The sequence below is a fragment of the Xenopus tropicalis genome, chromosome 5 (assembly GCF_000004195.4).
Source record: "Xenopus tropicalis strain Nigerian chromosome 5, UCB_Xtro_10.0, whole genome shotgun sequence".
Taxonomy (NCBI): Eukaryota; Metazoa; Chordata; class Amphibia; order Anura; family Pipidae; genus Xenopus; species Xenopus tropicalis.
Window position 1 is genome coordinate 130,746,634 of NC_030681.2, and position 12,487 is coordinate 130,759,120.

Sequence of the window (12,487 nt, forward strand, 5' to 3'; positions counted from 1 at the left end):
TCACAGTGGTCGGTACTCCATGGCATGATGCATGGCCAAGGTTGGGCAAAAGGTTTCCCTGACTGAGGCCTCCATTGTTCTTCAAGCTACACTTTTCTGATTTCTTCAGTACCTTGAGAGCCATTTTGAAGTCTAAGCATAGAGTACTGCATTCTTTGTATGTATGGGCATTCATTATAGACATATATTTACCATGCATTAATGTAATAATGTGCTATTGTTTTTGGGACTGGATATTTATAGGTTAAAGGTGATGTATAACCTGAAGGCAGCTGCAGAGATGAATGATGATGGGGGCTGTATGTCTTCTGGTGAACAATTGTACTAAAGACCTACGATATCATACTAACAGTAGGTAGCAATCTGTCTTTATTAATGATAGGCAGCACTGGATGTCAGTTTAAGGGATATCCAGCAAGTTTTATTGAGCAATTAACTGTATAAATGATGCACCTACAGGCATGCCTGTACCCACTGTCACATGATAAGAATAGGAATTTAGGGACCCAGTTGATCTTCAGCTTTATGCTTTGTATTGTTTTCTATTCTATCTGGTGCTGTTTTAAGTCAGTTTTAGCAATAATGCCTGATAGTCTATGATTTGCTCAGAATACATAACGGTATGTTTAGCTATTTTGGAACAATGTGTGCTAAGTGTACCCCATTGTTGATTTTACTAACCATTTAGTTTGTAGCCTACACAGTAACATTCAGTACAAACATAGCAAATTGGCCAGAAAATAAGTCAAAATCCTATAAAGTTCAACCATTCCAGAAGTCTAGAAGCACAAAAAAGCAACTTTGTTCATGAGTGTAATATATTCCCCTTTGGCCCTAAGGTCAGCTTGCTTCCTGGATCAGACACCTTTTTTCAAGTTCCTTTTAACCCCCTGATAAGAAGTTCATCTTTAGCTTTATTGCCATTACATTAAAGAAATGATGTTGGCAAAGCCTCCCTTCCTCCAGTACTTTAGACTGCACTTTTCTATGTCAATTAAACGAATGGGTCTATTGACTAATATTTGTAGATGCTGATTGTGACTGTTTTTTCATGACATTCCCAATTTGTGACAAATTCCTTTTTAACCATAGTAATTCATTATCAAATTGACCTTTTTTAAAGGGGACCTGTCACCCTAAGAAATAATTAAAAATCACATTTTATTTTGCTATTCAGGCAAAATAAACTTTATTTACACAAAATCAATTATCTAAATATTGTTTTATTCTTATTTTGAAATCCACAATCAATTAAGGAAGCTGATATCGTGGCAACATCCCAAAATCATGTGTATGCGCCAGAAGGAGGACCTGACACGGGGTCGTCATGGGATAAATTCTAATTAAACTCAATCATTGTTTTATATATAAAATGTCAATAATGCTGATAACACTGAATTTACTTTAAAAAATAACTTTTTTGAGCCAAAAGTATCATTAAAACTAGAAAAATGACATTTAAACGGACGTTTGTTTCCGTGAATCCTCCTCAAAAATCCATTAGTAAACTTAAATAGTAAATTTTTTCTGCACCAAATTTTTGCTCCCATTTCACAGAAAAATCTGCCAATCATGTAACATGAAAAATCACCACAAATCCATGTCTGGCTAAATATTTCACCCATCACTAGTGTATATAGCTGGCACTATGAAGATGAATGCAGGTGGGATTCTCACTGTGGAGATGAATGCAGGTGGGATTGGTTTGTTTGTTCTTATAAACATATTAAATAGTAACTGAGGCTGAAAACAGACATATGATCATCAAGTGCAACCTTGTAGCCAAGCAAACTCTACCTGAGCTGCAGCTGATCCATCTGTTGGTGTCTCTAATGTCCCACAGGAGGGAAAAGGCAAGTTCATTTATAACATCAAAAGGGCAATGGGAATGGAGCCAGTCCCAGAACTCTTAATCCTGGGAAAAATAGTATCGGCCCTAGTACTGATTGTTACAGCCCTGCTTATTATCCTCACATACCCCTAGGCCATCACCTATTTGCCTGCCTATCCCATTAAGTGTATAAAGAACTCGCACCCCCGGCACAGACTCCTACATTTTCCATTTGCCCTGCGTAGTATCCAAGCATTGGCTAAGGCACATACATTGCTTTCATTTGTTCTTCTACAAGAACAATTAATGAAAAGTGGACCCAACTTTGAAGCCCTAGTCCAATTATAGGTGCCAGGCCTAGTAACCCATAGCAAGCAATTATATTTTTGCAAAATAGTAAATGTCGCCTCCTGATCCTTGTACCTGGTATTACACAGCCGCAAAATACTGTATAGGTTCACAGTTCCTACAGGAATTTACTTAATAACAAGGAATTTATGCAGTGAGTGTATTGTCCCTGGGCCCCTCCCTGTGTATGTTACACGGGCAAATACTGACAGTCTTATACCTGAGCCGCAGTCACAACTACAGATACATGATATGTATAGGGACTGTGTGAGAGGAACGGCTTCTGCTCTGGTTACTGACAGAATCAGCCTCACAAAGGGAAAGAATGGCAGAGATTTACATATTATTGGGTAAATGACTAGAGTATCTGACAGCAGAAATGTATTGAATTTGTCACATAGTGGTGTATAACTTATACATTGGGCAGTGCAATTTATTGGTACAGTCGGCTTACTTTTAATCTAGGCATTAGACCATCACAATAGGGCTACAAACCTAATTTCTATAGGATGGTTTTTATTCAGTTTAATTATTCTGACACGTGAGTAATAAAGAAAAAGGCAAAAAGTATTTGCACACTTTTTTTCTCTTTTTATGTTATATTCCACAGCTTGATCTCTCATTAATCTGCCCGATAGTTATACCCTTGTATAGTGTATGTATTGGTGACTGTTATAACTTTCTCTGAGAAGATTATCCAGCATTGTATTGCTACTGTCTGTACTCAGATATAATCAGGTAACATTGGTAAGTGGCAGTTATATAACTGTTAGGCTCAGTTTCACTGCAGCCCCAGATATCAGCTGTGTGACATCATCACTCTGTTCTCTTGTGAGCATTGTGACATCACCAGCCTAGAAGCTATAACCCTGTACGTCTCAAACTGAGCTCATTTGGTGTTTAGAACTTGACGGGGCCATTATTAGTGGCCTCATCATGTATTTTAAAACATCAAAACGAACTGTGAGTATTTAATTGTAGCTTTATATGTTTACGTTTAACTGTATTATATAATAGCAAACAGATGTAATTATTTAAACATAACCGTAGGTTTAATACATATCTAGATTTATTATAGGATTCTTAAAAACTTTGCTGTGGGTCTAGTTACAGTTATTCAATGTTTGATTTTTATATATATATATATATATATATATAAAATATGTAATATAATGTAAATGGAACAATATTCTATAAGTAATTTAAACAATGAGTAATATAAATTGAAGTTAGATTTCTTGCCACAATATGAGTATCTGAGACTTGGCAAGTTGCTATAATACTGTATCTTCAGTATAAATAAAACATATTTTTCCTTTAAAGCTCAAATGTGGAGAAAAAAATGCAATTGCATTTTTATGGTGAAAAAAACTATATTTTGTGGTTACCTTTTTGCTTAGTTATTGGATTTGCCCAAAGTGCCACAGAGCTGTAATAACTAGAAGGCTCAGTTGGGCTGAAGCAGCAGATAGGATCAATGTGACAGGGATAATGGCATTGCTGGTTTCTATGCTGAGAGATCACATTCTCATATTTATTCTTCTATTTTTGTTTCTTTTCCAGAGAAAGATCTCTGAAGGCCGTGGGAGACTCTCCTGCCCAGCAGTGATGGGTCCCACGAGTCTTCACATTTTCATCATTCTACTCGGATTATTCCTTTTCTTTTTCCAATCTACATCAGGTAAAAAATATAATTCTCTTGCCCTTACCCCCTAAATCACTAACTGCCCCTGTATGTGTGCAACCAATTCCTTATATATATATCAATGTCAGGTTGATGGGATGGGATTCAGTAGGCGCCCCTATTGCAGGGGGATGGCTGCTAGAGACTGTGCTGCAGATTCCAGGATCCTAATGGTTTTTTTCCCCCTCTTTTAGCGGTAAAGGTTGAAAACTTTACCCTATTTGAACAGAAGCTGAAGCTGGAGGCGCATACAACCAATATAATTCCCTGTATGTTTCACACACGGCGCCACCTCAACCCACTAAAAGTCCAACTGGAATGGGGCAAAATGAATAAGGAAGGTTATGTGCCCCTCATAAACCTGGATGGATTCCATGTGAGAAAGGCATCGGCTGATTTTGGGGATAAATACCAGCTATTTAAATCCCAGGTGTCAGAAGGGAACTGCTCTCTGGTGATAGATCCCACGGATGTTTCAGACAGCGGCATTTATCAGGTTCGGCTGATGATTCTAGGAAAGCTGCACGAGCCGGTTCCATCTATAGAGATTCAGGTTGTCAATCAGCGCAAAGGTAAGTTAAAGGGGAAGAAAAATTAACACTCCTGATTTCAAATGTAATTTCTCTCGTTTCATTGGGATTAACTGAATCATTTTGCTTTGCAGTTGAGTCCCGGGCATGGTTTAAGAAAAAGACAACTCCACCACCAACCACTACCACAACACTACCACCAGACTTTATAATCAACGTCCAAAATAGACTTAAGAAAACTGAGAAGATGGTGCTTATAGAGATTGTAGCCACTGGGGTGTTTTATGTTGTAGCCTCAGTGGTAGGAGTCCTTGTATTGTAAGTAATATTTCTTATTGTTTTTTTCCTTTTGGGGAAGGAAGGTGGGAATGTATCTTGCTTTAGTATATAGATCGGAGACCAACACAAGTGTATGGACACTAAATATTTGAGCCAGAGCCAATGTAGTCATGTTTGAGTCTGCTCGGCCATAAATAGCTAGTAATATATCCTTATATATGGGGGTTAGTGATGTCATCAGTTCTCCTTCCTTGGAATCACTGTCTGGCTTTGTGCCTTTATATGGTCATGGCCCTCCTGGGAGTCTTCTAACATCATTATATTTTACACATATGGTGTCTCATACATACATATATTTATACATATATGGGAATTGTAACAAAGATGTTGTATATAATAAAACGGCTTTAAAACTCTTGCAGACAATTTATAATTGTATCCTGTTTTTTGCAGTATTATGTTTAGGCAGAAAAACCCCACTGGTGATGAGGAGAACCCACCACAAAAGGGTAAAAAAAGGTAAGTAAGCATTTACAACATTTTTTACTTCCACTATATTTTCTGAACCCAGGGCGCTGCATACATTTTCATTTAACAGGGATACATATCAGGAAGGGGATGCATTTTAAGGAGCTTTAACAATCTCCAACCTATTTTGTATGTGCAGGAAACCTAAAGGAAAGAAGGAACCATCTGACGAGAGTGAGGAAAGCTCTAGTGAGTCAGAGGAAAGCTCTTCTAGTTAGAGAGCTAGAATAGGAGAGACTGGGCATCATTTGATGATGTGGGAGGGAGGAAGGGCCAGTCCATTAAGAGAATTTAGAAGCTTCACTGAAGAAGAAGAAAGCCCAGTAACTTAAACAACTTCTCATCTGAAGGGAAGAAGAGACAGAAGAACCAATCAAATCAGAAAATAAGAGCCAACAAGTTTAAGAAATTTTAAGAATCAGTTGGAGCATTAAATACACCGAAAGAGTAATCATCTAATGAGCTCGGAGAGAATGAAGAGATATCATTAGATGATGAGGGAGGGAAGGAGGGAGAAGAATATGATAAGAATAAACAGAATTAAATAAGAACATGGATAAGAATGACTTATTGATTTGACAGGGAGGATTTTTTCCCTCTGAGGGGGGGAACTTTAATGATAATAATAATAATAACAATAATAATATAATTCATCTTTGTATTCATCTCCATGATATACAGTACTTATCCAGCCCTAAGAGTCCCACAGCCTCACCATGCACTAAATTGAGTCCATCACAACAGTGGCAATAGGCTGAGAATCCCACAGCCTCATTTAAGGTCGCACTATTCGCTATGCAGAGTTTTTCTTGGAATTCCTGCACAGCTGTGGGCAATAGGCCAATAATGTGCCCGTTACATGAATCGTGACCAAATTACAGTAAACATTTCCAGAGTGGAATGGCATAAATGTGTGCCCAATTTTGCAACTAGTTTAAGTTTGTGCTTGTACTAGTACCCTTCCCCTCTGCATCATTAGCGCCAAGAGAGCATTTGTGCTTTTTGTACTGGAATAGCTGAAATTTCCATTAAATTTCCATTTAAAGTCACCAAAGCTTCATGGCAAATGGAGAATGTGGGCAGTTACCTAAGGGCACTAAATAAGTCAGGCCTGGGGGTTTAGATGGCGGTACTGCCGAGAGCAGGAGGTACTCAGTACTCCATGTGGGTACTGTGCCTATAGGCATCTATTCCTAATGCAAGTTAGGGGTATTAAAATGGACACCTATGTCCTATCGTTATACTGCAACTTGGGCCTAAATTTGCTATTCACTGTCCACTACATGCCGCCAACACTGGGGGGTGAGATTTGTAAAAAGATGTAAAGTTTGCAACTGGCCTAGTAAACCATAGCAACAATTTATCAGGTGGTATGTACTGATCACCTGTTTGACAGGTTACTGAACCTGGGCAAACTTTGCATGTTTCATTATCTGACCGTGTTATTTGGCTCCCCTATATACACTGTATACACAGATATAGGGATGGTATTGGATAACAATAAACTATAATATTACTCTCGCTTCAGTGTGCCTATGGCTACAGATTTATACTCATCAGCCCGTTTTTTGGCAATTTGGAAAAATGGGCAGAACTCTTCAGACTGATATAGTGATAGGAGTCATAGTCCAGCCCCTGCCCAGTGACACCATGCCACAACCCCCTGCCCGGAGATAGCGGCTGATAAAGTTGCCAACCCTATGGTACCTGCTTGTTGGAAGTAGCATTGCCCACTGCCTTTTGGGTCTTAAAGGGTGACTGGCTGTGCTAAACTCACTCTGGGGACCCCCTGCTGTCGTGAGCAGCAGAATAGAGTAGGAACAGTGTTGGACTGGCCCACAGGGATACCAGGAAAATACCTGGTGTGCCCAGGTGTCAGTGGGCCCTCCTGCTTCTAGTCATTTTGCCATTACTTGTTTTTTTATGGCAGTTGTGTCCAACATCTGTGGTAGCGAGGGCCATACTATGCCTGCCCTACCCTGCCTGTGTGTGCCATACACAGAGGCAGCACAGTGCAAGCACTATGGCACTGCTCCTACAGTCTGGGTGCTAACAGTCCGAGCCTGAGGTGTGAACAATGCAGGGATTAAAAGGTATGAACAGTACATATTTAAACAATACAGGGGTTTACAGTCTGAATCTGAGGTGTGAGCAATGCAGGGGGCCAGTTAATCTCAGTACTGATACCATTTAAAGCTTACACAAAGGTAAGCAGTCACAGCAGTCAGGGGGCCAGATCATTTTACTAAAAAAGAATATATATATATATATATATATATTACATAAAGCAAAAGGGAAAGTTTCTATCATTACTAAATTTTAAATAATTAGGATGTGACCACTAAATCCATACAAAAACAGAGGCGCTCTGCACTTGCCCTCTATCAATAAAAAAAACAAAAATCCAGGGATTGTTTGTCCATATATTGCAATATATTTACCTGGCCAGTCTCTCTCTCTCTCTCTCTCTCTCTCTCTCTATACATATAGATATCTAAAAAAAAAAAAAAAAAAAATATATATATATATATACACTTATATATACATGCGCAGTATAAATGATGAACACGTCATTAGCACCTTGGCACAACTGAATTCATTTCATTGCTATTTTTTATATACTTGGATAAATATGGCATAAGACACATAACCAGACCATAACCAGGGAAACCAGTCCACAGCTAATACATAAACCCCAACATCTGGGGGCACGAGAAAGAGTTGCCTTTTGGCATTCAAACACTTAGCTGTCTGCCTTCAGTCTGTGTATAGCAGGTGAATGAAAGTGCCACTGAAGCATCTACAGTTCTTTACAGGAATCAGGGCCAGACTGGGATTCAGGGATTTGTGCCCTGGACACAGAGGCCCAAACAGCGCCCCCCCCCCCCCCCCAGTAAAATAAATAGTGACCGTCTTATATCAGCCCCTCTGGCATTTGCCAGAATCCACAGATTGCCAGTCTGGGCCTTGACTAGGATTGACTCGGCATGACTCAATGACCATACCTCACTGTGCACGTGAATGTTTTGAATTCACTGTAGCTCTTTACTTTGCCCCCCCCACCCCACCCCACTGTAGGGGTTCATATGAGACTCTCCTCTATTGCAGCTGCCAAACTGATCTTGGGGAAGGTAGGCTGATAGGCTGCTTACATGGCTCTCCAGCCTACTGGATTTTTGCTCTACCTCAAAGCCAGTTTTGATGCCTACAGACAAAGAAGAAAGAGACTCTTGGAAGGAAATGTAGGGAGGGCTAGAGATTATTTATCTATTTTTATTTGAATATCATAATAGGGAAATCATGCAAACAACATATAAAACAAACATATAAAATAAAGATTGTTCCTATACCCTTGTTCTTTAGCCTCTTATGTTTCTCAGCTCCTGATTGATGAGTGCAAGGGGGGTTTACTGTCTGCGCATTGGTCCATAACCAACTATAGCAATAAGAAAGTAATGCCCAGTATTGAGCCATACAATCAGTTGCGCTAAAGCATTTCCTGCTTGGGTAGATGATAGTCTAGCCTTTGGTGAGGCAGAGAGTGTAATAACTTCATTGGAGGGCGGGGGGCTGTTATCACCGTATCACATTCCATTACTTTCAGATACAAGTCTCCATGAAACTAGTTTTGATGAAACAAATGCTTGAAGGTTCATTAAAAGTGCAATTAATATGTGCATGGTGCTAATTATAAATATTATTAGAATAATGCTATAATTTTTCATAGTTAATGATGTTTTAAAATCTCTCTTAAAAATTTACATATTTTTCATTTGATATTCTCTTTCTTCTGTAGCATATGTTATTAACAAGCTTGCCTCCAAAGTGGGGGGGGGGGGGGCATAGAATCTATACACATTAATATACACTGCATGCTGCTCCAACAGCCTTCCCTGTTATGGACTGAGGGGTGGGTGGCTGAGGAATATAAATAAAGTGCTCATTCGGTTTATGTCCCATCTGAAACCTGTTTTTGGCTAGATCTCCTTCCTCCTCAATTGCAAATTTATGGCTGGGACTTTGGAAGCTATTGGTCCATAAGAGCCACAGTAATTCATTTCAAATCTACCCAAAGGAAATTGTGATCCTGAGGACTGAAGAATAAATTAAGCCCACTGAATCCAAGTCCTCAGGCCCAACTTCTGCTGCAAAAACTCGGCACGTTCACTAGATATACAGAAGCATAGGCTGTGAGAAGTTCTTTTTCATTTACTGAGCTACTTATGTCACTGTATCTCCGAAATACACAGTAAAGCAATTGAATATTGGATGCTCCAGCATTGCAAAGGAAATGGAGGAGTGTTTAGAATATCTTCTAGGCCTGGGGTGCCCAAACTTTACCTTTGAGCCTCTATCAAATATAAAAAGAGTGGGGAGCAACACAAGCATGACACAACTTCTACAGCTCTGAAGTTCTGCAGAAGCAACATCCAAGGGGTTGGTGAGCTACTGGTTGGGGATCACTACTCTAGGCTTAGCTGGAAAACACAAGTGGGCACATTTACCGAAAATGATACAAGGTGCAAAGCACAAAATTGGAAGAAATGAGTCCTATTTCTAGCAGTTTACCCCTTTGCCAGCTTGCATATTGCATCCTGACGTGAAACTCTCTCTGCTCCTAGAGCACACAGTTGCACCTCACTCTCCATGAAGCGCTGCTGGAGACTCAAATGTCCCACTGACCACCCCCATCTTGTGTGTTATACCAAACAAGCAAGCTGAGGAGCACTAAAGAAATTTCTGCTTACCATATAAGTTTGTTACTTCACCTCTTTAATTGTGTACTTGCTAAGCACCTGACTGCCAACACCATAGATTCTATATTTCCAGGTTGCTGCCTGACCTGTGCCATGCTGCACTACAAAATTAATTGGGTTGCAACCAGCGAGACATTGAATCCCTATCCTGCATGGTTAATACTATGTATACATGGTATGGTGACTATTCTATAGCCATAACAAGCATAGCCTAAGAATTAACTAGCACAATAAGTGCCACCTTAACAAGTCGGCACTGCAGCAGTCACAATGCCACGAGTGGCACGTAGTCATAGTCATAAGGGAGCAGAAGTCCTGATGTATGTGCTACATAAACACAACATAAAGCTTATGATGTAATAAAAAGTGAAGGGAAATGTTTTTTTTCCCTAGGAACAGTAAATCCATTAATATATTAAAACAAATGTACTTTTGGATTATTGCTGTTCTTTCTCATTTCGGTTTCTTCAGGGCTTTTCGCTGTGTGTTCTCTTCATCGTGTTTTTACCTCGGGGTGGGAACAAGTATTTATAAGGTTGATTTCAAATTCCATTTTAATGATAGGACACAGATAATTAATTTCCTTGAGTGCCTGAGATAACAAGTGTAAGGGCAATGAATCTGTGCTGAAAATGAGCTTCATTAATTTGCTTTAAATTTTCCAGCTTTGATATCGTTTATCTGGGGAAAGTCTTGGGCCAGTGGAAATGCATTCATTACTACCATTAGCAGAGCGTTCATCTCAATTCAGCTTCCACTGGAATGCCACAATGGGCTGAACGGCCTTGATTATTTTTTAACAGAATCATTAACGTTCACCCTAATTTACACAAGATATTATAGGGTGATTTAGTGTTTACAATCCTTTGTAAATGTAGCACGATGGCAAATCCTGTTCTTTTCATTTTGGAAAATAAACTAAAGGCATTACCTGAGTATAAGGTTTGTACGTAGGTGTGGGAGGTCTCAGTGACAGGTATAACCCATTCTTTGTCTGTTTATCATTCTTATAATGAAGATATAAGAGGGGGCAGCTGTTTCCCTTAAAGTTCCCCAACAGTTCATGACTCCTAGGACTAATAATGAGAATAATAAAATTATAGCTCATTGAAAAAGCATTTTACGTGTTGTTTGGGTGCAAACACACTCCCTACGGTGGTTTCCTTCCCAATATGGCAGCCCGTTATATGCTTTATGTCCTTGAAATCAACCTTATCAAGAGAAAGAAGAGGGTCATCCCCTTCCACCCGCAGATTGGTGAAGAAGTAAATGTTTAGCAGAAAGCTAAGGCATCCATGTCCCTAGGTCTAGGCTTCCATTAGAAACTGTTTTTAAAACCCAATATAGGCACGGGACCTGTTATCCAGAATGTTCAGGACCTGGGGTTTCTGGATAAGGGATCCGTAATTTGTATCTTCATGCCTTAAGTCTACTAAAAAATCATTTAAACATTAAAAGGATTAATCTCAGTTGGGGTCAATTATATCACATTAATAAATAAAAAAAAGTTCAGCCTGGACTAGTTTAAGGGTAAATTCACTCTTTAGTATATGGGGTCCAGGTGCTCAAACCTCAAACCTTCAGCCCACAGGAAAACCTTCAAAACAAAATACCTAAAATATTAGAGAAACAGGGCTGGCACTAGAAAAAACTGGACCAATTAACTAAAAGTGGTGCAATTAAAACATGTTTGTTTTATTTAAAGAAAAAACATCTCAAACATAAACAGCCTGACGCGTTTCTTGCCTAAAGCGGGCACTTAATAATAGGCTAAAGAATCTTTTAAAACAACCAATCAAAATACAGAATTAAATAACCAATCGCAGAACCCCATTTATCCCATTTTGGGGTTCCAAATAAGGGTTGTTTTTATGCAATCAAAACTTGCCTACAAGCCAGGAATTCAAAACTAAGCACCTCCTGTAAGGCCACTGGGAGCATCATCCAAAAGGTGTTGAGCAACATGTTGCTTATGAGCCACTGGTTGGGGATCACTGATTTAGGGCAATTTAAGGTACAGCAGGGTTCTGTATATGAGCCCTCATTTCAATTACAGGCCACTTTTCCCTAGTCTCCTGCTTCTTCTAAAGGGATCCCTTTAGGAGGGTAAAAGGCAACAAGCCATTGTAGAGTGCCAACCCCGGGGAGGCTAAAATTGAATACTAAGCAAATCATTTCATCCTATGACCTAGGGAAAATCATTACACATTCAATTCTTAATCGTTCCATTAGATAAATACCAAGGGAAATAAACACAAAGGCACAGTATCGCTCCCGTTGGTCTGATCGAGCGCATTCAAACCCCACTCATCCCCTGAGAGAAGGCCAATATCTTTGTAGCCCCAAAACAGACTGTATAACTACTGGGCTACAGAGTGGAGAAGAAATGGTAATAAGCTGCAGCTGCTTGACGGAGAAGCAAAACACTAAGCAATATGCTAATTTACAGGCCCTCTTGAAGATAATTACTTTTGAAGTAACACCGCATTGCATCTCAGAGCCTTATTACTTAAATATTCCTGGTACATGG

At 39.4% G+C, this 12,487-nt stretch overlaps 1 protein-coding gene and 1 long non-coding RNA gene across 3 annotated transcripts in view; one reads left to right on the top strand and one right to left on the bottom strand.

Annotated features, from left to right (window-relative positions):
• LOC105948528 overlaps positions 1-12,487 on the bottom strand; it is a 146,673-nt gene that overhangs the window by 95,552 nt on the left and 38,634 nt on the right. Inside the window, exons 4-5 of one of the 2 annotated variants that reach the window (XR_001171950.3) lie at positions 7,642-7,694; positions 2,472-4,402 (exon numbers count right to left, since the gene is read on the bottom strand). The exons of the other annotated variant lie outside the window; for it this stretch is intronic. This is a non-coding gene — a long non-coding RNA (uncharacterized LOC105948528). Of the gene's footprint in view, positions 1-2,471; positions 4,403-7,641; positions 7,695-12,487 lie in introns of those variants that run through there. 2 annotated transcript variants of the gene reach the window in all.
• Positions 3,776-5,699, top strand: LOC116410954. Its single transcript, XM_031902660.1, has 5 exons — positions 3,776-3,860; positions 4,058-4,435; positions 4,528-4,711; positions 5,126-5,191; positions 5,340-5,699. The coding sequence occupies exons 1-5, from the start codon at positions 3,788-3,790 to the stop codon at positions 5,416-5,418; spliced, it is 780 nt and encodes a 259-aa protein (XP_031758520.1). The 5' UTR covers positions 3,776-3,787; the 3' UTR covers positions 5,419-5,699.

Excerpts from the sequence above, each read along its gene's own strand:
- LOC116410954 (XM_031902660.1), top strand. The coding sequence starts at position 3,788 with ATGGGTCCCACGAGTCTTCACATTTTCATCATTCTACTCGGATTATTC. Across the intron at positions 3,861-4,057 it reads CTTTTTCCAATCTACATCAG|CGGTAAAGGTTGAAAACTTT; the intron begins GTAAAAAATATA and ends CCCCTCTTTTAG. Across the intron at positions 4,712-5,125 it reads GTGGTAGGAGTCCTTGTATT|TATTATGTTTAGGCAGAAAA; the intron begins GTAAGTAATATT and ends TGTTTTTTGCAG.